General features: G+C 47.3%; 1 protein-coding gene and 1 long non-coding RNA gene across 14 annotated transcripts in view; one reads left to right on the top strand and one right to left on the bottom strand.

The window, feature by feature from the left end:
- The window catches only part of SEPHS1 (selenophosphate synthetase 1), a 28,558-nt gene extending 17,551 nt beyond the window's left edge, over window positions 1-11,007 (bottom strand). The window contains exons 1-5 of one of the 6 annotated variants that reach the window (XM_059910506.1): window positions 10,838-11,007; window positions 7,769-8,038; window positions 3,083-3,186; window positions 1,105-1,212; window positions 43-197 (exon numbers count right to left, since the gene is read on the bottom strand). In XM_059910506.1, coding sequence (XP_059766489.1) covers window positions 43-197; window positions 1,105-1,212; window positions 3,083-3,186; window positions 7,769-7,961 — 560 coding nt within the window. In that variant the 5' untranslated portion in view covers window positions 7,962-8,038; window positions 10,838-11,007. Of the gene's footprint in view, window positions 1-42; window positions 198-1,104; window positions 1,213-3,082; window positions 3,187-7,768; window positions 8,039-8,351; window positions 9,531-9,734; window positions 9,939-10,011; window positions 10,290-10,665; window positions 10,803-10,837 lie in introns of those variants that run through there. The other 5 variants (XM_059910521.1, XM_059910494.1, XM_059910501.1 and 2 more) reach the window with 5 other exon arrangements.
- The window catches only part of LOC132357267 (uncharacterized), a 71,091-nt gene continuing 54,172 nt past the window's right edge, over window positions 9,847-26,765 (top strand). For 2 of the 8 annotated variants that reach the window (XR_009500191.1, XR_009500196.1), the window contains exon 1: window positions 9,847-9,967. This is a non-coding gene — a long non-coding RNA (uncharacterized LOC132357267). The remainder of the gene's footprint in view (window positions 9,968-26,765) is intronic. The other 6 variants (XR_009500194.1, XR_009500187.1, XR_009500197.1 and 3 more) reach the window with 5 other exon arrangements.

Raw genomic sequence — 26,765 nt, 5'->3', positions numbered from 1 at the left:
GAGAGAACCTGGCCAGGGGACATGAAACCGAAATCAACTTACATGATAAATTCGTTGGGCTGGCAGACAGTTGTAGCCACACCTCCTAAAACAATCCAGGGATTTAGCACTGTTTGGCCGCCGGTTACAGATGTTCCGGCCTCCTCTGCTGCATCTTTAAAACCCTGTATAATTAGGGGCATCACTTTATCCCTTTCCTACGGTTTAAAAGGACACAAATTAAAAGTCACATCATTCAGTTCAAAACCCAGAAAAGAGAGTCTACACCTGTAGTTATAAAAAGATCATAAAGCCCTTACAGGAAGCCCTGAGAGTTTACAGAAGGGGCAGGGAACAGTTCACATTGTAGCCCTTTTATCAAAAGTTGGAAGAGGCTCTAGGTCACAACATGAATGTAGCCCAGACGACAGAGGAGTAAACACCGGAACAGGCTGGGCGCACAGCGCTGCCCTGTGTCTCGGCCAGCTCTCTGAACGGCCCTTAACCATCCCGTGACCAGCTAACGCGTGCCCACGCGCCCGCTCCAGGTGTCTGTGTACCAGCAGTGGCCCGAGAGCACGCTGTGAGGGCAGAGAAGGGCCTTCTGAATGCTCAGTCCTATGCACGGGGCAAACGTTTGGCGGGGACGAAACCAATTACCTGTCAAAAATAATCTAAACAGGAATTCATCTCTGGGCCAAGGAAGAGGTCAGGCGACGAGGCCACAGATGCTAGCGGGTTAGCCCGGGAAGCACGGGACACCCCAGCCCCACCGCTCTCTACGTCACCAGCCAACCGCGACCGAAGAGGCGGGTGCCTGGCCTCGGCGCCGCACCCTGGGCTGCCAGGCCTGGCCCGGAGGTGCTGTCACTGCGGCTTAAACGTCACCACAGCAAACACACACGCAAACGTGCTGGCTTCAGTTCGCCAGGAGAGAGAAACGGAAGCAGGTGGTGGGGACGGAAACACGAATAGGCCAGCCTGTTTTAATTCGCTGCCAGCTGCCAACAAGCAGAGGGCGGACGGGCCGTGGACAGCCTGACTTCACAGCGGGGAAGGAGGCCACAGACAAGTGACAGGACCACAACCGGGGCCGAGGATGCAGCCAGACCGGCTCCTGCTTACCCTGTCGGTCATCTTATTGCTGATTCCCAGGAGCATCAGCATGTTGTCGCACTCTGTGACCCCCATGGCGTAGAGGTCGCTGAGGACGTTGGCACAGGCTATCCTGCCCTGGAAGAGAGGGGAGACGTGAGCAGGCGCCACGGGGGACTTTCCGGGGCACCCAGGAGGGGACTTTCCAGGACGTGGTCCTCGGCTTCCGTGCTTCACAGACTCACCGCCTTTCCTCCATCACAGACCCACTCTCGGACATTCCCGTTACCACCTCTCCTTTCTCGGGCAGCACACATCGTTTCCAGGTTCTCTCCCATTCTAAAATTTAGGGAGAAGTCTGCAGTTTATTTAGGTGCTGAACAGGGAGCGGGGAGATGTCGGGGAAAAGCCTGGAGTGGTTGGTTTCAGAGGAGCCAAAGTGAAAGTGCTGGGAAACAACTGTCCTAAAGAAAACGTGGAAACAGCCACTTATCCTGAACAGATCCTTAAAAATGTCAACTTTATTGGTTATAGAGAAGATGGGTTTTATATACTTAGATGGAGAAATTTTGGGAGCTTCTTGTACGAGATAAACAGGAAAATCATCTTGGTTGAGAAACAAAAAGACAGAAGAAATAAACAACACCTAGGCCTGAAAGCAGATTGTTTTCTAAAGACAAAGAGAAGCATTTCCCAGTAAACTATAAGGTTTTATTGAGGAACTTTGAAACAGTACTCAACAGAAATGTGATAATAAAGATTTTCTACTGCCAACAGACATTTAAAAAAATTTTTTAAATTGCCTTTCTCCAGACAGTAAAGGAGAAAGTGACCAATTTTTCTTTCTGACGTAAGGGTAATCAAACCACAAGTTCCTATCACTTCCAGTGGCCGTTCCACTGCCCGCTTATGTTGTCTCACGACTTCCTGGCAGGTCGGCAGGGAGCCTGATGACCTCCTGTGACTCACTCGAGGTCACAGGCGCAGCGGGGTCAGCAGCTGGGAGGCGCCAAACACAGGTTCGGGCTGCAGCGATCTGCTGCCCCTTCTGTGTGGGCGCTCGAGATGCTGGCAGAGGATGAACTCTGGTTCTAGCCACCTGGGCCCCCGGACAGGTGGGACACCGGGCGTGTGGCGTGCACAGGCTCTCAGGAGCACTGCGCCAGAGAAGAGGCGAGAAACAGGTTTCTGGAATCGTGCGTGCTTGTCGCGGGTACCCAAAGAGGTGAGCAACCCTCCCCACCTTCAGACCTCCCGGCCTCAGGCCCTACGTGTGCGGCTCGATCCCAGTGCCCTTGGCACAAGGAAGGGCCTCCGGCACTTTCTAATGATAGGATGTTGCCAATCTCTCCATCGGCCCCTCCCAGCTGCCAGGGTGGAGGGTCCAGCTGGGAAGGAGGAGGGGCTGCTGGCAGCAGCCCTGCGATGAGCAGGAGGGGGGGTCTGAGCAGAGCGTGATCAGTAGGCAGATGCACACGCTGAACGGTGGAATAAGACACGGCGAAATAAGACACGGCGAGGGCAGTGACCAGAATGAGAATAAACGGGCAGGTTTAACGGTGCGGAGATGCTAAGCTCTTCCTTTCTGGACAGAGACATCTAGGATCAGTCCTGTTACAGAGGACGGTGAGACACAGGAGCGTGGCGTTTACAAATGTCAAAGAAAGAAAAGTACAAGGAAATGAAGAAGAAAACTACAAACACATCAGTCAACAGACACGCTTAACAGACCACAGGTGTTCCGGCACAGACACACAGGCAGGTATGAAAGCAGCAGGGGACGTCCCCCATCCACCTTAACTGCCTGCCTCATGCACGGTGCCAAGTGTGAGCAAGGGATCGACCAGAGCAGATCCACAACCACGGGAGTCAGGGCAGGGGTAGGATGAGAGCAGTTTGTGTAGAACGAAAACAAAAAAACCCACACACGAATAACAAAACCCCAGCCACCACCCAAAACCAAACGAGTAAGCAGTTCCAGATGTAAAAACGCATTGGTTAAACTTACCATCATGTAAGGGTCATCGACGATGGGATAAATGTAATCTGTGGTTTGAACCAAGGAAAGACCGCCGTGCCTCAGAGGAATGACACAGGTATCCATCCCGATGCCTGCAAAGATGGGGGTCATCATCATCCAAAAGTCAACAGGAAGAGCCATGTCATTTTGTACCTGCAGTGTTCTGAATAGGAGGGGTTTTGCATAAGACACTTATGGAACACTGCTCACCGCCAACAAAGCAATGTGTTTCCTATCAAGAAGCATAACTGAAATAAACGTGAAACAAAACTAGCTTAAGATAGAAAATGAGAACACAATTTGTTAGTCATAAAGACTCAACTTCAAGATGGTACAATTTTTAGACTTTAATGATGCCTTGAACAGAAATTTTCCTTTGTGTTACTGTATCATGTGACTGGCACCATGTAGAATTTCTGTAAAGATGAGAAGAGCACAAATGGAACGTGGGTTGTCTTCTCCATAGTTACTTAAGGAGTATATCTTTGGGCATCATTCTGTTTTTCCAACAGAAAATCTGTAAAATATTTTACACATATAAAATGTTATTATAGGGCTTCCCTGGTGGCGCAGTGGTTAAGAATCTGCCTGCCAATGCAGGGGACATGGGTTCGAGCCCTGGTCCGGGAAGATCCCACATGCCGCAGAACAACTAAGTCCGTGCGCCACAACTACTGAGCCTGCGCCCTAGAGCCCGTGAGCCACAACTACTGAGCCCACATGCCACAACTACTGAAGCCTGCGCGCCTAGAGCCCATGCTCCGCAACAAGAGAAGCCACCGCAATGAGAAGCCCGCGCACCGCAACGAAGAGTAGCCCCCTCTCGCCGCAACTAGAGAGAGCCCGCGCGCAGCAATGAAGACCCAACACGGCCAAAAATAAATAAATAAATAAAAATTTTAAAAAATGCTATTATACTACATTTTAGTCAAAAATGACAAAAATAAGAAAGGAAGGAAGGGAGAAAGAAAGAGAGAGAAAGGAAGGAAGGAAGGAAAGAAGAAAGAAAGAAAAGGACAAAGCTGGAACAAGTATTCATTGATTCCAGTCAAGCATGTATATAAACACTGTGGCTCTCAAGAAACCCTACAATGCCATGCACTCCACTCATGGGAAACTTATGTCACCTCTACTAACCTCATGAGCAGGGAGAGAAACATTTGCTTAACAAGCCTATGGGATGTATTTCAACTTATTAAAAATTTTTTCTAAACGTTTAGAAAGATAACACAGACAACTGATGGGCTAATTAGAAACAGTTCCCTTTTCCTGAAATCAGTTTAGAAACAGTCAAGACTAGCTACTGCAGGCTACATTTTTTTAAAAAAATCACCTGTAATGCAAACACTTCAAATTCAGACTGGCCTCTCACCAGGTAAGCCTAATGGAGTGCTTTCCTACACTCAGCTCTCTCAAGAGGATGCCCTCTGGCCCTTAGGAAGTATTTCAACCTTGCAGCCCAATGGCCAAAAGCAAAGGACAAATCCCATAAAGTACGAAAGGAAGCAGGTAGATGTTTACCTTCTCGATTCAGAATTTCAAACGGAGTAAGAATAAACCACACCCGAGTCACACAGAGAGGACTACGTGTGAGCTTTCTTTCACAACTACCCCAGCACCGTGTCAAGTCCCAATCCATTATTACTAACACTAAAATAAAATCAAGTTTAGTGAAAGATCACTCTGTGAAGGCAGGCTGATTTTTTATTACTACACTAGATGGCAAAGCAGAAACTCTTGGTGGAAGATCCAGTTAGGGAATGGAGGACTTTGCTTCAGAATGGCAAGTCTCACAAATTCGTGACAATGGAACACCCATTACCAGTGATCAGAAAGTGTGTGATAATTCATCTCGACGATGCATGTATGCAGAAATGCCCTCTAACGACGTTCTATAGCACTCAAGAGGAAACAGGGCAAGAACCACAATTAAACTCATATTGACCGCTCCCCAAATTGATCATTCCAACAACTGGGAATTCCAAGTATATTACCACTCACTTTGGAAAAGAGGGAAGAAATACTGTTTTCTTTTAGATTTTCATATAAACTATAGGACTATTGAAAGAGACACTAAAAAGAGTTGCTGAAAGTTAGCTTTAAATGTTTTGTAATGTGGGACTCTTAAACTGGAATTCACTCGTTTTGATTTGTAAAGCAGTTAATTTCTCTTGATACCCAGCATCAGAGCATGTGAACCATGACTCTCCAGCACTCTCCTGGGGCTGACAAGAAGCTTCCGTCACCTACAAGTCCTCTCTCTCCACCAGGACACCACTCCGTGTTAGAAGGAGGGTCAAGGGCTGTCCACGTGGGAACCACCAGCCACACGCGGTTACCGAGCATGTGAGATGGGGCAATTCCAAAGTGACATGCGCTGCAAGTGCACACACTCGATTTTAAACACGTAGTACCGAGAAAAACCAACGTCTTGTTAGCAATGTTTTACATTAACTATGCATTGATATTATAGTTTTTATATACTGGGTTAAATAAAATATATTAGAATTCAATTCCCCTGATTCTATTTTTTTTTTTTAACGGAACTATCTGTACTAGAAAATTTTAAATGACACAGGTGGCTCACCTCATCTTTCTTTGGGACAGCACTGGTCTGTAGTGACTGGTTTACAAATCACCGACCAAATTTCAAGAAAGGAAGAGAGAGAGGGTGAGAATGGCACAGGCCGTGGGCCTTGCAAACGAGGGTATCAAGTTGGGAGAGAGAAGGACAGTCCAGGCAGAGGGCAGGTAAATGCCAGAGCAGAGGGAGCCTCAAATACCAGACCGAGCAGGGTGTGTGTAATCATCAGTGGGCGGTGACGGGGAATTCTCGGTTTCAGCAAGACTGAAACTATCCATCAAAAAAATAATAATAATAATAATAACCCAAATCATCACTCTACCCCCACTGCCAGCAGCCACCAACACACGGCAGCTCTTAAGCATCAGGCAACAGAGGTACCAAGTACTAAGACACACTTATCTTAACATTTCTTTAGTTAGAATACATTTAACAAACGTGTATATTTAACAACTGTTACGGTTCATCCTTAGAATCCAGGAAATATGACACTCTTTTAGAAAAAAAATTTTAAAAAACAGGTCAACAGACTTGTGTGTATACATTATATAAACATACATATATACATACATACACAAGTATTATGTATATGGGTACAGATGCACACGGTGCATATACATACATACACGGATAATTTCTGGTACTCACAACAGTTGCAAACAGTGAGTAGTATTACCCCATTTTACAGATGGGAAAACTGAGGCTCAGGAGGGTTACGAACTTGCACAGAGTAACATTTATTTCTCTTTCTCCTGCCTGTACCCTTGCTGTCGACATCTGTCCCCTTTTGCCACTGCTGAGTTACAGCTGACGCAGCTCCTCTCCCCATGAACACGTCTGGACTTAAAAACCAGATGACAAGCAGTATGGTGGGCAGAGGAATTGGAAGCTGTGGATGCCAGTTCCTGACCCCCCACCAAGTGACAGGGAACAGGTTACCCGGCCTTCCTGAGCTCCATGGAGAGCTCAATAAGTCAACGGGGGCGGTTACAGAAGGGAATGATTACTTTATCCATGAGGTTTTGACTGCATTTGTCTTTGCCCATTCGGTAGCTTATCTTTCCCGAGAAAAGTTATCTAAGACCCTTCTCAGTATGTTCTCATTTCTTGACAAGCAAGCTGACATCCACTCCACCTCATTCATGTGGTATTTCTCCACGCTGAGACATCCGCTAGATGAGGACGATTTTCTAACTGAGCTCCTGCAAGCCCCACAGGCCCCGAGAGTGCAGGGTGTGAATTTTCCTCTCCCACCCAAAGCAACTCTGCGTTTATCTGCTTTCTACATCAGGAAAGAAAGGAGTACCCTTTCAAAGGGTAGGTTCAAAACTAATGTTGTAAGACAGAACGTGACCATAAAAGAAATACAATTAAAACCTTATGTAAGAAAGCTGATCAACTCACACACCGTAACTACAAAACACCCACAAACTCCTAGAATACATGTCAAACACTCAAAAGGCAAAGTGATCACAGTCTTGCATCATGTACTCAACAAAGCACGTAAGAGAAGCTAACAAACAGCATCCCAGTAGCCTAGAATTTCTTTCTGAGCTCTGTGTTTGAGAAAAGGCAAACCACTAATGACAGCAGGAGCTGGGTCAAGGAAACACGGCTCTCAAGTCCAGATGCCATCCTGGGGTCCAGACCCCATCCAGTGTTCTCACCTGCTGTGTCTCCCTCCTCCCCATGGGAGCTTTTCAAACAATGCCTGCTGCACAGGAACCCCGAGCTCCCAAGCCAGGCACTGCTCTCCCAGTCCTGCACGACGATGCTTAAAGGCGTCCTACACGACACCTTTCCTACTCTGATTTAATAAAAAATGCTTTTACTGTAATACAGTTGTCTCAATCGCATAGTAACAGTTTAAAAATGGTTAGAGCACATTTCTTGATGCTTTTCAAGTAGTTCCTCCAAATAAGTTACAATAAGGTAACAGTTACCATGGCTTTGCTCTTTGCATCCTTCTTGCAGAAATTTAAAAAAAAAAAGGCAACATGGGAGGAGAAATCTAGTTTTTGACTCACTGACTACATTGCGGCCAAGATGCTCTACTCAGGGAAATATGAAAGAAACAGCGGTTCACGTACCAAGCCTTGGCATAACTGCTCCAAGAAACTGCTCATCTTCTTGGAAGTGGTTCTCCTGTAAGGATTCCAGCAATTTCTGCAGGACATCTTGGGGCACTTTGCAGCCGGTGCCCTTCAGTTCGGTGAATCTGGTTAACCGGAAGCTCTTGTCCAATTCATAACTTTCCGGGTTAAAGGACTCCCGCGCAGACATGGTTCTTGGGCGCACACACCTCACCGCCGGGCTCCTCCCCTCCCTGTCCTGCGCGGCTGGTTTCTTTACAGAGCCACCTGGGTAGCACCGAGACACAAAGACACCATTAGAAGAGTTCTTCTTACCAGTGCCCGCCAAGAATCTAGTGAGTGAATACGTGACAGTGAAAAGTAAACATGAAAAGGGCTGCAATCACCAAGACCACAGGGAAACAGCCATCTGGGACCACAATAGTTCGTCGCAGTGATGCATAAGCTAGAAGAAGTCATTTTAAAAGGTGACTGTACCATTAGAGACATATTCTATGGAAGGAGATCTGATGTCTGTGTTGTTATAATGGTGGCTCTGAGGGGCTGCAAGGAAGACGGAACTACGGGCCAGCTGACTTACAGGACACAGTGCCATCTTGAGTAAAAAGTCCCAAACGTTCTTCTAGCCGGCAGCGTTACAGGAAAACTAGTCACTTCACCTATCAACCAGGAAGTACTATGGTTTAGAAATTAAATGCCCTGGCTAAAGTGACTTTTCAGGAAGACCTTTTGCCAATCTTTTGCTATCTCACAAAGAAAAATAATATGCCTAACAGATACTTTTCATGAAAAGGACATTGGTGGATATGCATTTGATGAAATTCTTTACGATGCTAAGTTCAATTTTAGAAAAACAGGTTTTCACTCTGAGCCAGAAGTACACGACATGATCCAAAACTAACAGGAAGCCTCTCTAAAGAACACAACTTGAAAACTGGAATGGCTGTTAAACACAGCAAGGCTCATTTTCTACAAGAGAGCAGTGGAAAGTTTTCTGATGTTTTAATTCAGTGCTATTTCCTAGAAAGCAAACACCCCGCCCAACAAACTAGTACACACACACATCATTGATAAAATATGCTACTGCTCATTACTGTCTCATTGCAGACCTAAAGTGATAAAATAAACTGTACTAAATCACTAGCATTTATAGTACTTGGTACCACTGGAAGTTTCTGGAACAAACTTTTCTAAGCTTGAAGCCTTTGGAGCTAAACGAAAACCTTCCACGTGCTCCCGGGGTTTACAAAACTTCCAGACTGATACTTTACTGGGCATAGAATTACAGACACCCCAAGTTTTAGGGTCAGTTTCCCCTATAAAATTTATCATTAAGAACATAATTCCCATTTATAGTTTTCGATCCCCTGCGAAGCCCATCACTCATTTAAAATAAATCTCCTAGAGCCTGAATTTGGGCAGTAATCCAAACTGTCTTTACAAAACCATGTTTGGGGTGAGCAATGATTTCCGTTTGAAACGTACAACCGTAAAGGAGTAAACCTTCCGACATTCCAAGAAAACCACCTGTCCAAAAGGAGGGCGCCAGGAGAGCTAAGTTATGGAGCTGGGAATTTTGAAGCCATTTTAGAGTTAGGAAAAGTCCAATAGCAGTTTGACTTGGAAGGGTTTGGAACAAAAACAACAGTCCTTTCCTCACCAAATGCCTCGCACTTAACACCGCCTCACTCCTACCAGGGGAAAAAAAAAAATCCAACTCACGAGGCATCCAGTTATTTTCCTACCTCCAATCCCTATCCAAAAAAAAAAAAAAAAAAAAGGCGGGGAGGGGTATTTGGAATTCAGGGGGCTAACTTCCTTTTAAATCTTCCTAGGTTTTTAAGGGCAAAAAGTTTAAAACACCTTAAGCCCAAAAGGCACTCAGGAGTTTTAAAATTCCAAATGGAACGAGGGACGTAAATCACACACATCGCATCCGAATCATAAAAAAATAAATTCTTACATTTTTTGGACGGGATGAGAAAGTGGGGGGGTGGAGGGGGACGTGAGGAAAGGCGTAATTAATGGTGGGGGGCTGGCACAATACGCAGTCCACTCCAACCCCGAAGCCGCCTGTTTACACCTTTAAACAATGACATGAATATTTAAAAACAACAGTTAACCCTTTCCTTCTCGGCCACGTTTTAATTTTTTCAAACGAGGGCGCCAAGCTGGCCGCAGAGCCGAGGGAGCACGGTAAGTGGGGGCGGGAGAAGGGGCAGCCCCAGCCCGGTACCTACCTCCCCCCAGGTCCCCAAGCCTAGGAAATAAACAACAGGGGGGACGCGGCGACGTGGGCGCAGGGGCGGCGCACCCCCCGGGAAGCACACGTCGGGGCGGCGGCCGGTGCGCGCAGAGCAGCGCTCGGGGACACCTTAAATTCCCGGCTGCCGCCTTTAAAGGCCACCCGGGCCCAGGCTCTTTGTGCGGCGCGGCCCGGTGGAGGCGGAGCGGGGCGGCCAGCGGGGCCATGCCCGCCCGCCCTCTGTCCCGGCGGCAGCGGCGGGAACCGCGCGGCCCAGGCCGCGGGGCGGGCGTGAGGCGCGCACGGCCCACCGGCCGCGGCGGGTCACCCGGCTCGCGGGCCGGCCGGGCCGGGACGCCCGGGGTCAGGCTGCGTCCGCGGGGCCGGAGGGAGGGCGCGCGCGGACGGGGGGGAGCGGGGAGGGCCCGGAGGCGCCGGGCGCCGCGCCCCGGGCACCGGGCTGGGCTCTCCCGCCGCGCGCGCGGGCCGCCGCCGCCGCCACACAAAAATGTCGGCGGGCGAAAAAATTAACCCCTGCGTCGCCGCCCTCCCCCTCCACTCCTCCCCCGCCCTCTTCTCCCTCCCTCCTTCCCCGGCCCCGCGCGGCGGCGGCGGCGCGGGCGGTGCTTCTTTTTTAAAGCGGCCCCACCAAGCCCTGGCTCGGCCCCTCTCCAGGCTGCGCTGCAGAGCGCCGACCGTGCACGGCTCCCGGCGCGCCCAGGCGGCCCGCGAGGGGATCCGCACGGCCGCCCTGGGCCTGCGGACGAATATTCCCCTTTAAGCCTGATGTCTCGCCCCCCCTCCCCGAGCCAGGCGCTTACCGGTTCGCTTTGCGCCCTCCGCCTCCTCCCGCGAACGGGACTCCGCCGCTCCCACAATGCACCGGGCGCCGCCGGGCTCCCTTAAGCGTCGCCTGAATAAAAAGGCCGCTCCCGGCGGAGGGCGGGAGGGCCCCGGGCCGCGCCTGGGCGCCGCGGGGGCTCGGCCTGGCTCGGCGGGCCCCTGCCGGGAACGGGGCCGCCGTGCGCCACGCGCGAGGGGCCTTTAAGGGCCGGCTCCCTCCCTTTAAGAGGCGGCGGGCCGCGACCGGAGCGGCTCGGTAGCTGCGTGCGGCCCGGCAAGGGGGCGGGGGCGATGTGCAGGCCCGAGCGCGGCAATGATTGGTCTCGGGGGAGGGGTGGGGGGTTGCAAGCCCGAGGAGAGGTGGCATCCGTTGCATGATGCAAAAAGGATTGATTTCAAAAGTTGCGAGTTGCATTGGCAGCAGCCTTTGGCGCCCGGGCCACCTCCTTTTCCTTGATCCGCTGGAAGGGCCGGGAATGTCCCAAAACCTGGCCGGGCTCAACCGCGCTGCATTCTGCGGGGCGCTGTACCTGCTCCCCCGAGCGCTGCCGTTGTTCCTACCGGCGGACAGTGAGCGTAGAAACAATTTGAAAATCGAATCGGAGCAGAGGAAAGGCCCCCTCTGCTGCGATGAAGGACTGCGAAACACAGACGGCGCGTTTCGTTAATAATGAGTCTCCCTTCTATTGTTCAGCCTGGCTCGGGAGTTAATATGAGCATTAGTGAACGTGCACACGTTCTGCAAAGTTTCTTGAACGTTTCATGTGCTTGGTAGGAAGTCAAAGCTTAAGGTTCCTCAGTTACACTGTTTGCTCTCCACGGATTCAAGTAAACATGGCAGCCTAATACTGTTTGTGTTTGAACGAACACCCATAGGAACGATTCAGCTTCTGAGATTACTTTTTTCAGGTTTTCAACTTTCTAAGGCACTGCTGAGTAAAATAAAGCAAAATGCTTTCCTATGACGTCTTTTAGGGCTTCCCTTAAAACCGAGAAGTGACGGAGGGGATGCCGATCAAACTTTTCTAGAGTGGTTCAACGTTTTCCAAATGTATTTTGGGGCAGGAGTGTTTTTTAACCGAAAGGTGCTGTAGGTTCTGTTGTCAGGTTTGTAGGCTACGCAGATGGCCTTTTCATTCTTAAAATTTCTGCTTGGCAATTCCCCAGGGTTTTGACCTAGGTGAGGCTGCAATCGTGATGCGGTCTAGGAGACCAGGCTGATGCAGGCTCCTCTGTCTTTTCTCTGCAGCCCTACAGGAAGTTAGGAAAGAACATAGTAGCCTAGATTCTTTGATGTGTTGGACTTTTGTCAGAGTGGCATAACCCACTGGTTGACAAACCTAGATTTGCCTCTGAATCGCCTGGGGAAACGCAGGTACAGGCAGTCCCCAGGCAACACTCCAGACCTTCGGAATCAGGGAAGGAGGATACAGATATCTTAACTCCCCTCATCTCCTCCCTTTTAAAATCGATTTTGTGAGTTGTTTGGCGCATTTTGATATTTTGTGTTTATCTTTTAACAAAAAAGTGTCACAACTAGAAAAAAAGATTTTGGGGATTGGGGGAAGGTGACAACAGAGGTGAGTAGGGCCCTCTGTGAGGATGCATGTTTCATGCTGAGGAGTTTGCTGTTTAAGCCGTGGTCAGCAGAGTTTGTCAGATTTGGGTTTTACAAGTTTAGCCTGTAAAAGAAGGCTGTACCACACTTGGGAGGATGCCCTCTCCCAGAAGGGAGAATGGGGCCACATCTCTAGTGAGGAGGGAATTGTACTAGTCAAGCATGGGGTCGAGGGTATCCGAACTGACGTTGCAGGAATACAGACAAAGGAAGGAATTTCAGGTGATTTCATGTATGGTTGGAGGAAGAAGCGTAAGATGACACCCAGATTTCTAGTTTGGGGGGAACCGGGTGAGTAGTGAGGCCACTAGTTGAAACAGGAACTTACTAGCAGGCAAACAGGTTTGGGGGTTAGTTCAGCTTTGGAAATGTTAAATTTCAGGCGCCCGCCGGATACTCTAGGCAGAAGGCAATTGGTAAAGCGAGGTCTGGCCCTTGGAGTAGGGGTGGGCACTGAGTCTGAGATGCAAATGTGGGCACCATCAGCATGTAAATGGAGTTTGAAGCCCCGGAAAGGGGTGAGATTAACCAGGAATGAGAGCAGAGGAAGAAAAAGAAAGAGACCTTGGACAGAGCCCTGCGGAGTTTCAAAACTGAATGTCTGGGCCAGCAAGAGGCTGATCCCCGCTTTGTGTGGGAGGCGAGCATCCTCAGAGCCCACTCCTTCCTCCCCCAGCCCCTGGGGTTGGAGCCCTCCGGCAGCTCCAGGACAGCTTGAGTCAGATTCTCCCGAGCGGAGTTTGTGGACTCTGGTCTAAGCCACGATGCCTCGATTAGCCTGGAGCCAGGCTACGGTGTTGGGGACAGATACTCCACCAGAGCTCTCGTCCTTCCCTTCCTTTGCCCTAAACACAAGCCTCTCTCTGTGCTTCCCCCCATCAGCTTTTTTTCTTTCTATGAGTCTTCCCCAGGCGGCTCATCAGAGCCCCATCCTGTTGGGAACCATCTCCCCTGAGTTCTCAGGTCCTACTGGCTCCAACTGAAAGATGGTCCTCCTGGGTTTCATTACCTGGTGGAGGCTTGTTAAAAATACGCATTTACCAGCCCCACTCCAAAGGTTATATTGATCAGGTGTCATGGGTGGAATTGTGACAAAGATGATTTGCTCGGCCAAACTTCAGTCAGGCTCCTGAACCTTCTCCTAGACCCATCTGTGCGCTTCCTTGTAAAATCCAGTTTTAGCAAATCCGATCACCCTCAGTATCTGACCAGGGTCCTCAGCCTCCACCATCCCGCAGGTGAACATCTGATCACCCTGGCCTGCCTACAGCAAGTGCCTCTAGAGCCGTGCTGTCCAATAAATACGGTAACACTCTCTGTGGTGCGTTTTGAGTGCCTGGAATGTCCCAGCTGAGATGTGCTCTCTGTCAAAAATGCACTGGATTCTGAAGACTGAAAATGAAAAAAGAATGTAAAATATCTTTGTGATTATTCTATTGATTCATCTTGAAATAGAATATTTTGGATATGTTGTGTTACATAAAATATATCATTTTATCTCTGTACTTTTTTTTTTTTAATATGGCCACCTGACCATTTAAAATGACATAGGTTGCTCACAGCCTATTTCTACTGGACAGCTTGGCTCTCTATGATGCCCCAGTCCCCAGAGCCACAGACACAGGCATTCAAGTACTTACATGGGTGTTCCACAGACGCTTCAAATCGAGCATGTTCCAGACCAAAGCAATTCTTTCCCTTCTGACCCTGCCCCCCTCCCCCGCCCGTCAGCTCCCCCTCTATGTGCCATCTTGGTGGATGGACGGGTATCTGCTGCACTGCACATGCTAGAACCCTGGCAGTCATCCCCAGCTCCTCCCTTTCCATTTCCGGTCTTCACTGTTACCCATCAGTTCTACCACCTTGATATTGTTCACATCCAAACCCTCCCCTCCCCTCCCACAGTCCCTGTCTCTGTTCATGTCTCACCTCTCCCCTCAACTACTGTGGGAGTCTCCTAACTTACGGGCTTTCTGCTGTGATTTTCACCGGTCTCCGTTCAGTCCAAAGTGATTAATGCTACGGGAAGCATATTGATCCAAGGCAACCCTGATGATGTTCTTTCTTTCCCTGCTCAAAACCTTTAGGTGGTTTCCATGCCTCTGGCTCCATTTCTCAAAGTATGGTACTCATTCATGGGTGTGCGTGATTTTAGGGGGTACAGGGAAGAACATTTTGTAGTTACATACACATTTTAACACACACTGGAAAGATATAACTAACATATAAAACCTGGATTTCGTGAGCATTATTCTTTAGGACAAAAAGTGAGTCAACTTAAAGTTGTTTTTTTTTAGAATATTTGCTTTATTTTATTTATTTATTTATTTATTTCTAATGATAATTCCCAAGGTTTATTTATTTATTTATTTATCTGGGCTGCACCCGGTCTTAGTTGCGGCACGCAGGATCTTTTCTAAGTTGAGGCATGCGGACTCTTATTAGTTGCGGCATGCATGCGGGATCTAGTTCCCCAACCAGGGATCCAACCGGGCCCCCTGCGTTGGGAGCATGGAGTCTTTCCCACTGGACCACCAGGGAAGTCCCTAAAGAACGTTTTAAAGAAAAAATAGCACAGTCTAAAGTAATGGCATTGGCCAAGTAAATGCATTTCAGATACATTTCAGACTCAATATGGTTAAAAAAAAACAAAACAAAAACCTTCACGATCCAGCTTCTACTTTTCCTCTCTCATATAATCTCGAGAAGGTACCCTCTTCCTGTTCTTCAGCCATGCAACCGTGCTGGGTGCTTACAGATCTCCAGGCTCACCTTCTCTTTCTACGTTTAACATCTCGTCAGGCGCTAGTCCTTTGCTTGTACCACCTTATCTCCCCTTCTGGCAAATAAGAACTAACCCTATAAAATTCCCCTCCGAGAGTCTTCTCTCTGAACAGTTGTCTGGCTACTCCAGGGAGAACTGCATCTATGGTAGGCAGCATAGTGGTCCCCAGAGATATCCACATCCTAATCACCTGTGGCTGTGTTACCTTACCTGGCAAAAGGGACTTTGCAGATGTGGTTAAGGATTTTTTTTTTTTTTTTTTTTTTTGGCCGTGCCACACAGCATGCGGGACCTTAGTTCCCTGACCAGGGATCGAACACATGACCCCTGCAGTGGAAGCACAGAGTCTTAACCACTGGACCACCAGCTAAGTCCCATTAAGGATTTTTTTTTTTGATGAGATTTTCCTGGATTATCTGGATGGACCAGTGTAACAGCAGGATCCTTATACAGCAAAAAAGGGAGGCAAGAGAGCCTGAAGAGTTGAGACAAAGGAAGCAGAGGTCACAGTGATATGGGGCCACAAACCAAGCAATGTGAGCAGCTTCCAGAAGCTGGAAAAGGCAAGGAAATGGGTTCTCCCCTGAGCGTCCTGAAGGAACCAGCTGCGTCGTCCTATTTTGGTCCTTATCCTAGAATTCATCCCGCTGATTTGCAATTATTCCATGTACCTAATCTCTCCTCCACACCTCACCCTGCTCCCCCCTCCCACTAAAAGCCACAAGCTCCTGGGGAGACTGAATACCTTTCCCTCCCAGTGCCTCGTGCATTCTCTGGCCTGTGGTAGGAGTGACAGGAGAGAGTTACTCTGGAATTGGGGGATCGAAAATTGTAAGAAGGTAGGAGGAGTCAACATTGTCATGTGCTACAGAAAATCGACATAAGGACCAAAAATAGATCATTGGCTTTAGTGGCCTTGGGGTACTTAAGTGCAGGTGGAAGACGGGGTGTAGGGGGCCGAGGAGTGAGTGTGGGTTGGCAAGTGCAGATAATGAGTGTAGACACCTCTTTTAAGAAGCGTGCTGTAGAAGGGGCAGAAGAAGAGAGACATTTACTTGAGGGGGAGGAGGGGTTTGTTTCTTAGAACCTGAGAAGCTTTGAACAGGTGCGTAAAGCAAAGCACAGGAGACTAAAGATGTAGGAAAGAGGAAGGGTGGCTGGTAGAACAAGATCCTGGAAGGAGGGGAGAGGCGAGGTGTTCTGGCACCTGGATGGAGACAGAAGAGGAAGCAGGTATGGATGCTCTGGTAGCTAAGTTTGGTGGGTGGATTGTACAGTGTTTGTTCTGCTTTCCTCATGGACTGTCAGTTCCATGCAGGCAAGGACCATGGCTATGGGTTCAACGTAGTGACAACAGTTAACACTTCAAATCGCTTGCTGTGTGCACGCCAGGCAGGCTTCTAAGAGCGCGGCACAGATTAATTCACTTAATCCTCAGAACAACCGGATGGAGTAGGTACCATTATTATCCATTTATAGGTGACAAAATAGAGGCACAGAGACAGTGAGTAACTTGTCCAAAGTCACAGTGGCAGAAAGTGGAGGACTTGGATTTGAACCCGGGCCATCTGTCCCCCAAGTCCGCACTCGAAGATGCAGGCACTCACTAAGCACTTGTCAAGTGACTGAGAACGCAGCCTGCTTCTTATGCTTCCCCGCAAATAGCAGGATGGTTTACCCTCCTGCAGCCACCTTCCCCCTCCCCCAAGTGGGGTGTTGTCCATCTGCATTGTCCTCTCACACAAATGAGGCCTGACCGGAAGGGTCACAGTCTGCTGGACCAAGGTTGAGGTCACACAGATGCCTGAGACATTATCCCTTACACTCCACCTCGAGGCAGGGACTACAAATGCTCGCTTCCATTAGGATGACACCTTCTGGACACCTTGCTCTCCCCTCTCCCTTCCTCTCAGCCCAGGCCAGACTAGGATCCACTAGGCCATCCCTTGCTCCCCAGCAGATTACAGGAGTGTTCCTTCCGCACCACCCATCACCCCCTGCAGGCCTGGCTTTGCAGCCCTAGAACTGTCTGCTAGCAGGGCTTAGGGCCTGGGGGCGAGTGTCAGAACCCCTACGGAAGGTAGGTTTCTGTGGGGGGCGGAGCGGGGCAGAAATTCAGATCCAGAAGCAGGAGTGCCGGAGGTAATAAATTCAGAGCCTGGAAAGGAAAGATGGGGCCTTGGCAGCTCTCGTGGGAAAGCAAAGTAGCGTCTGTGCCTGGAACCACTCACTGTCGACTCCCCTCACAGCCAGCATCGTCCTGGTGGGCAGGTTCTAGAACGGAACAAGATCCCTAAGGCAGATTTTAGCTGCATCCTGATCTTTTGGGGGCGTTCTCTGTTTTCCCCTAGGCCTCTATCTAGGCTTATTCGTTTTTGTTTTTGTTTTTGTTTTTGTTTTGCGTGCGGGCTTGTGGGCTTTCTCTAGTTGCAGCGAGCGGGGGCTACTCTTCGTTGCGGTGCACGGGCTTCTCATTGCGGTGGCTTCTTTTGTTGCAGAGCACGGGCTCTAGGTGCGCAGGCTCAGTAGTTGCAGCATGCAGGCTCAGTGGTTGTGGCGCACAGGCTTAGTTGCTCTGCAGCATGTGGGATCTTCCCGGACCAGGGCTCGAACCTGGGACCCCTGCATTGGCAGGCAGATTCTTAACCACTGTCCTACCAAGGAAGTCCCTAGGCTTATTCTTGTAACTACACATCTTTCTAGATCAATCTAACTCTCTCAAGGGCTAAGGCTGCAGATCCCTGTCTATATAAGAGAAACTGGCTCTTTTGTCACACTATGAAATTTTCCAGTGATCCAAATCCCAGTAAAAATGGTAACAGCTTAAAGGCCAATCAATTTTTTTTTTCTTGAGCGACATACACATGCTTTCCCCCTGTTTTTAAATATCATTTCACCATTCTTTTTTTTTTTTTTAATATTTATTTATTTATTTGGCTGTGAGGGATCTTTGTTGCTGCATGCAGGATCTCTTTTTTTTTTTAGTTGTGGCACACGGGATCTTTATTACGTCATGCGGGATCTTTTTTTTCTTTTTAGTTGCAGCATGGGATCTTTAGTTGTGGCATGCAGGATCTAGTTCCCTGACCAGGGATCAAACCCAGCCCCCTGCACTGGGAACGTGGAGCCCTAGCCACTGGACACCAGGGAAGTCCCTCATTCCATCATCATTCTTACCTGAAAAGTCAGGTGAACAATAAGCCTTATCTTTGAGCAGCTATTAGTTTGCAGGTGCTGTGCTCAGTGTTGGGACTCTGTGAACAGGTCAGGATCCCAATCAATGAAAGAGAATTGCTGTAATACCAAGTGCTAAGTCAAGGTCTCAGGGATTTCTTTCTTCTTTTTTTTTTTTTTTGGAGAGAAAGGGCAGGGGGAGATCTATGAACCTTCTGAAATTACGTGCAAAATTGTACCTACTTGTGCATTTCTGGGAAGAGAGTTCCTAGCTTTTATCAGCTCCCCAGAAGGGTCTGTGATCCCCCCAAACTGAGTAATATGGTGGCAAGTGCTGGGGGAGAACAGAATCTGAATTGAGAGGAGCAATTGGAAATATAGGGAGTGCATTATTATTCCATTAGTTCATTAATGCTACAGTCATTACAATAATCATTTATTTTCTTCAGTGGTCTTTTACAATCTTTGGTAAAAAGCATAGCTTTTTTGGCAAGAAAAAAAGGTCACAAGAAATTCAAGTCATGGTGTTTGACTTCAGAAGAAGTGAATCGGTTATTTCAAAAGGAAGGAAGCTCGTTGGAGTAGACCCCATAGTTAAGAAGTCCCCTGCAAGCCCCCTGGAGGGTCTCCCCTCTCTCCACCAAGCCTGGGGCTCCCCCTGAGACCCACTTCCTGCAGCACCCCGCATGCATGGCTCTGAGTGTGATCGGCCGAGGAGGGTACTCTCCACTGAAATACAATTAACAATATGATGCTTTCTGAAATTCTGGCTCTGCACCACCCAAAATTTAGCCACATTCCACAAGATCCCACTATGCTGTGGTGTTGTCTCTGGCGAATCCCATTTTTCTTAAGCACAAAAGTGATTAATTTGGTGCTATAAAGTGAAGCTTTCATTGTTTGCACCCCGAGAGTAGCAAAGACTACAAAATTAAGTTTTCCCTTTGTCTCTTTGATACATGAGAGATAACACGGAGGGAAATAAAACCGGTTTATTTTCTTTAACTGCATTTTCACATCCCTCTCTCTTCCTGTCTTCACTGATTGAAATGAGTGAGGTTTTGCACATAATTTCCAAAAATGCATAGATTACTCCCCCCACCCCCCCTAAATCCTGAGACCTTGAGAGCCATCCACTCCTGATTCATTTTCCAGTTTTTCCCTCCACCATTCCATTCCCTCTTCCATTAAGGAAAGCTGCTCTTGCCTTCTAGCCAGAGATCCTATCCCAGCCATTTCCAGCTGCCTGTCCTTCAGGGGTTGGTTCTGCAATATAATAAATGAAGGGTCTTGGTTACTTGGTTCGGGTGCATTTCTTCCCGCTTTTCTGAATTGCATGTAATTGGCTCTCCCCTGCCCCCTAGTGTCTAAGTCATATTGTAATGAATGATGAGTGTTAGAAGCCCAATTCTCCCTAGTATTTGGTGGGGGGAGGAGAAAAGAGAGGAAGAGGCGAGGAAGGGGAGAAGCAGAGAACACAGGTAGAGATGATGTGTCTGTGCAGATATAAGATTCAGGCTTCCTGTCTATTTCCTGCTCTCACAATTGGTTAAATAAAAATTGGCTCCAGAACCAAGCCCTAAGTGGGCTAGAGTTCACTGTTCTGCCAGCAGAGGAGCAGCTATTTATTCACATTCTTTGTTCCCCATACTTAATCCGCGGCTGACTTCGCCCTTTGCTCCCAGATACACCATCTTCCTTAATTACCTCCTCTGCTGTGAGGCTGCTTGGGAAAAGAATCACAGATTGAGTTCATCCTACCCGAGGGCTCCTGTCCTTGTCTGGCACTTGCTCTGTGTTGCAATGTGTGAGGCTTGCGCTGGACACGGCTCAGAGGTGGACCCGGCCTCGGGGCCTCCAGACACGAAACTAGACATACAGGATACAAGTGAGGAATAATAAATAAATAACGGCGGAGGCAGAAATCGGTTTTAAGTTTCTCAGGGCACCCATGTCTGGAATGCAGGGACCATGTCTGGTTTTGGACGTGGTTCAGGTTTGGCCCTCCTTGGCTTGAATTTCTCTGAGCTGAGCCGGTCTACCTGGCTGCGGTGGTACTGTTTTCTCCAAAGAGAGTGAGCAGGCATGTTTCCGTTTCCACGCTTGGTGGCCGGGTCCACACAACACGTGGGCGGTTGTACTGGATGAGCCTTGAGATCCTTTTCTACCCGGAGATTCTGTGATTCACTTAAAATGGGTGCGCACCCCTGACAGTTTGTTGGTGGTGATTTCCTCTGCCGGGTCTGGCTTCCTGTTGATTCTACTTTACTGAATATTGCTCAAATCCATTCATTATTTTCCTCCACCGGTTCTTCCTAGTTCATATTTCATTTGCCTGAATGACTTGCAATGGTCTCTGCTATGGACTGAATGTTTGTATCCCCCTAAAATTCATATGTTGCAGCCCTAACCCCCAATGTGATGGTATCAGGAGATGGGGCCTTTGGGAGGTAATTAGGTTTAGATGAGGTCACGTGTGTGGGGCCCCTATGATGGAATTAGTGCCCTTATAAGAAGAGAAAGAGATCAGAGCCTTCCCCCTCTGTGATGTGAAGATGCAGCAAGAAGGTGGCCATCTACAAGTAGGAAGAGGGTTCTCCCCAGATGCTGAATCTGCCAGTACTGTGATCTTGGACTGCCCAGCATCCAGAACTGAGAGAAATAGATATTTGTAGATATTTGTAGTTTAAGCCACCCAGTCTATGGTATTTTGTTATAGCATCCCAAACTAAGACAGTCCCCAAACTGATGTCTCTGCTTCCACACTGTGGTCCCAACCCTCATACACATTAAAATGCATGTTAAAATGCATAGATTTAATAAATTAATGCTTTCACACACATACTCACACACAAAAAAATCAACACTTATCAAAGAAAGTATAAGAGTTTCTCTTTATGTCCTCAGAGCAAGAAGGAGCTCTTAAGTAAGCTGCAAAAAGCATCAAGTAAAAAGGAAAAAAAATGATAAATTTGGCTATATTGAAATTAAAACTTATGTGGAATAAAAAAGATACTTACACCAAGAGGCAAGCCACAGACTAGGAGTAGATATTTGTAACTCATAATCAACAAAGGAACACTTTCTAAAGTATGTAAAGAACTCCTATGAATCAACAAGAAAAAACAAACCAATAGAAAAGTGGTAAAGATATGAACAGGGAATTCAGAAAAGAGGACATTTGTGTTGCTAATAAATACATAAAAAGATGTTCAACCTAACCAGAAATCAGGAGAATGCCAATGAAGGGCTTCCCTGGTGGTCCAGTGGTTAAGAATCCGCCTTCCAATGCAAGGGACATGGGTTCCATCCCTGGTTGGGGAACTAAGATCACACATGCTATGGGGCAACTAAGACCACGTGCCACAACTACTGAGGTCAGGCGCCTCAACTAGAGAGAGCCCACGTGCCGCAAACTACAGGGTCCACGCTCCCTGGAGTCTGCGCGCCACAACTAGAGAGAGAAAACCTGTGCGCCACAACTAGAGAGAAGCCCACGCTCTGCAACGAAGAGACCGCGCACCACAACGAAAGATCCTGAGTGCCAAAACTAAGACATGACGCAGCCAAAAAAATAAAATAAATAAATATTTTTAAAAAACTGCATGTGTAGCTTGGTTTCACTTAAAAAAAAAAGGATGCAAATGAAAATATGACACCATTTTATATCCACCAGATTGGCAAAAATTAAAAGTCCAGTGAGACCAAATGTTGTCAGGCGTGTGGGGAAATTGGGGTTGTCTTATGCTAATGGCAGGAATAGAAATTAGTAGAGCCATTTTGGGGAGGGATTGAATGCTCTCTAGTAAAGATGGATATATCCTCTGATTCTTATTAATTCCTCTCCTAGGGGGATGTATGTACAAAGAAAGAGTCATATATCAGAATATTTGTAATAGCTGCAAGTTGGAAATAATTTAAATTTCCATCAAAAAGGAGGTGGGAAAATAAAGGTTGCACAGTCATATCATGGAATGCTATATAGCAGTTAAAATGATTGATAGGACAAGTCAATGTCTCCAGTTGAAGGACCATGAAAACATAATGTTAAGGGAATTAGTGTTTGATGGGTATGGAGTTTTAATTCAGGAAGAGGAAAAAGTTCCAGAGATGGATGGGTTGGTGATATTTGCACAACAAAATGAATGTAGTTAATGCCATTGAACTGTATACTTAAAATGGTAAATTTTAAGTTATATCTATTTTACCACAATTTAAGGGGAAAAAAAACCCCATAATGAACAGAATTAGGCGCACCACGAAATGCATTAGATGATGTGCTCATGACATTTAAAAATATTAAATAATCATAACTAAATAAATAAAGCATTAAACATTGAATATGTATATATATATGATCAATTCATAAAGACAAAGATGAGAAGGAATCACACTGAATGCAAGATATGCTTACCTGCTGGGAGGGAGAGGAGGAAAGTCTGAGGCGGTAGCTGTGGTAGAATTCTGTGACATTTTATTAAAAAAAAAAAATTTAAGAAAACTCATTAAATGTTAAAACAAAATAGGTGTTACACCCATCTCAACATTGTTCCGTCTGAAGACGGGGGCAGTCTCTCCCTCTGTGATCGGACTTTTATGTGTCACGTGCTCTCTGGCCTTGCATCTGTTCAGGACCAGCTCTTAGCCTTATATTTCTGGAGGTCCTTTTATGTCTCAGGCACATTGCTAGGTGCTGGGAACTCCATGATGAACAGAACAGGCATGGATCCTACTCTTAGACAGCATTTTCCTCCCAGGGATGTTCTTGCACAACGGTTTTCAAAGAGAGGCGCCTGGACCATCAGCATCCGCCTGGCCTCGGCACGTACTGGAAATGCAAATTTGGGGGCACCACCCCAGACCTGTTAACTCAGATGCTATGGGGGTGGGGCCCCGTATGGGGCGCTTTCACGAGCCCTCCAGGCGATTCTGGTGCACGCTCGAATTTGGAAATCATTGCTCTTATATAAAGAAGAGAATGCTATCTCCTTTGTACACTCAATCTGAGGTGGAGGTGGGCAGGGGATGTCCCTCCAAAAGTTGCCCATGTCCCAAAGTGTTCCAGAGGTGAAGAAAATGCCCTTTCATCACGGTTGCATACACCACCCCAGTTCTGGTGCCCGCTGCCCTGGGGCGCTTGGGACTCCCTCCCCTGTCCCCTCCCCACGCTCAGCCTTGGGGCTGTGCCTGGTTTCCCAGTCAGACGCAGCCTCCATGGACCCTCCCTCGAAGCTGCTCACACCAGGTCCTCTGTCTACATATGTCCGAACTCCTGGGGCTGACTGAGTTCAAGTCATTTTCCCAGAAGTACTACAGCGCCCAAGGGCAAGTTGGACGCAGTTGGATACCTGGGTACCGGAGTGTCTGTGCTCCACCGGCCCACGGACACTCCATCCCAGCTCCTGCCTGGTCAAGATGTCCTACTACTCTCCTTAGTTTCACATTTAAGACCCTCAGTGACCTGACCCCATCTGCCTTTTTCTCTCTCCCTCCTGAAAGAAGACTCTGGAAAAAACAGCAATTTCCTTGCTCGTAGAAGATATTCACACTTTCCTGTCTCAGAGGCTTGTATTTTATTTTATTTTATTTGGATTTCTTCTGTCCAGAGTAGTTTCTATATATGACAACTCCTCTCTCCCCACTTCAACCCCCATACATACTTATCATTTCAGATCAGCCTCAAATGCCATTTCCTCTCTCTACATGTAGCTGGAGGCGATTGTTTCTTCCTTTGTGCTCTCTTGGTCCAAGGCTTTATCGGCTTCTGTATCCTGCCATTTATCTCTCCCATTTCATTTTGTATTCCAGTGTTTTATGTATTTGTCTTATTAAGTCATGAACTTAACTTATTGTCTTATTCAGACATCTTAGTCGAGATGATTCCTTTAACGATGCTGAGCATACTTTCAAGCTCAGGTGATATCAATAAGGGTATTGTTCCAAAGTGTCTAAGACGTGGTCTTCTGTCCTCAAATTACTGGAGGACTAGAGGGGGAGACAGATACCTTGTTTACACAAGGCGACAGAGTTCAGGATAGGGTGATGTGTTTGCCTGGAGGAGAGAGAGACTGATTCTGCCTGTGAAGGCGTTGGAAGCCGGAAGGGTTGACGGAGAAGGTCTGACTGGAAGGCGTCAGAGTGAGGAGATCTCATTACAAGAACGTGTAAGAGGATGGGAGGCTGAAACAGGGCAAAGATGTCCTCCCCATTTTTGAGGAGAAAAGACAGAAAGGTATAGATGGCAAAGAAGAGGGGTAAGTACAGGTTCACAGAAGCCAAGGGAAGAATATGTTTCTGTAGGAATGGAGTTAGAATCAGCACCAAAAGTTAAGTAGAGAGATGCCCTTGATACAAGGTCATCCTTACTGCCAGACTTTTTGCAGGAACTACAGGAGGTACCTGACCTGAGAACAAAGGTAATTAATTGCCTTGCAGGATCTCCCGTGGAAACTGAAGGCACCTCTTTGAATTTAAGGCTTGGTTGCTATTTGAACTTCATTATTTGCATGATTTAGAGTGGTGTTTTTTCAATCTACGGACTGTAGGTATATTTAAGATATATATTTTTCCCTTTAGAAAGAGTCTATAGTAATTCTGTTGAGAAGCGCTGAATTACAATTTTCCTCCCGGTGTGTTTTGTGCAGTCTCACTCTGGCCAGTAGGAGGCAGCATAACCTAATGCTCTGAGTCAGGATCCTTGTTGCTGGAGTCGGCTCTGGCCCAGGGAAGGAGGCTTCCCTCTGTTCTGTGCTTCCGTTTCCTTCTCTACCTCCTGAAAAAGGTAGGAACTAACTAATAGCCAAACACCTTCAAAACGTTAAATGATCTGGGGGTGCCGGGTAGAAATCACAGCTGAATATAACCCCAATCTCTCTCTGACTTGGCCCTGAAATCTGAAAAGCTCAAAGCTTTTTACAAGGGAGTCTTGTTCCCATTTCTGCAAACGGAAACTCTAGTATGTAAATTCACAAAAGACAAGGATGTCCAGTATGTAGATGTAAGTAAACTAAAATAAACATCACAGCAAACTTCCACCTGTAGGTATGAAAAAGTGGAAAAGCAAGGGTTTTTCTGGCTGTTTCCATTTCCATTTTGTTACTTTAATGCTCTAAAATTGTTTAAAACAATTATATTACTTTTGAATATATTAAAGCAGTCATTTGTCTATTGCAAACACTGTACCTTACTATCCGCAAGAGCTGAAATATTAGGTCTGATGTATTATATTTGCAAGTCCCTCCCCTTCCCAGAGGCAGCAAAGCATAGTGGAGACGCATACCAGCCCCTCCCTCCAGCTGTGTGACCTCAGAGAGGTGGTCCAACCTCTCTGATCTTCCCAGCACCTATGAAATTGGACTGGTCATAATAGTACCAACTGGGTAAGCTTGTTGGTGAACATGAAACAAGAGCCTGGCACGTACTGGACATTCAGTAGATATTTCAGTAAATTATTAGTGGCTGGATATTTGGTCCCTGATCTAGAATATGACGTGGGGCATTGGATTAGGTACCATCCAAATATCAGGTTCTGTGGGATATAGTGAAATGATAAAATGTACTTTCATTTTGGTTTTGTTAAAACCACCCTCACGTTGAACACCGACAGAAAAGTTACTCTGCTGATCTTGACCATGTTAAAGCGGTCAGGATCACGAGCTACATCCTCAAAAGGCCTCAACTGCTTTTTCTCTCCCCATAAGTGAATGTCTTTGGCAGGTGCACTTCTGGGCTGAGCACTGCAGCTACTGTCATGCACTAAACAGGATTCCAAGCCGCTCCTGGGAATTAATGGACATGATTATGTTTTGGGGGCCTGTGAAGGAGAATCAATATACAACTAGAACAAGATGCCATGTGAAAAATGGTTGTGTGGTCATATGTGTTTGGAAACCCTGCATACTACAGTCTCCTCCTAGAGATTCACCGTGTGCTGCCATGTATTAAAAGCTCCAAGTAGCTCTGTCCAATAGAAATGGGATATGAGCCGCAGGTGCAACTTAAAATTTTCTAGCAGCCACGTTAAAAAAGGAAAAAAGGAACAGATGAAATCGATTTTAATAATATATTTTATTGAACCCCATTTACCCAAAATAGTACCATTTCAACCTGTAACCAATATTTTAAAAGAGTTTAAATTATCTCAGTCTTTGATAGACGACATGTATTTTAACACCTAGCGCACTTCTCAGTTGGGATTAGTCACGTCTCAGTTGGGATTAGTCACGTCTCAAGTGCTCTGGGACCACACGGGGCTAGCAGTTACGTGATATAGTATGACTCAGGCTCAGAGAATCCATGCTTGGAGGGAACCCCAATAGAACCTGAAAAG

The sequence above is a fragment of the Balaenoptera ricei genome, chromosome 2 (assembly GCF_028023285.1).
Source record: "Balaenoptera ricei isolate mBalRic1 chromosome 2, mBalRic1.hap2, whole genome shotgun sequence".
In the NCBI taxonomy this organism is placed as follows: domain Eukaryota; kingdom Metazoa; phylum Chordata; class Mammalia; order Artiodactyla; family Balaenopteridae; genus Balaenoptera; species Balaenoptera ricei.
This window is presented reverse-complemented; position numbering and strand designations above follow the sequence as displayed.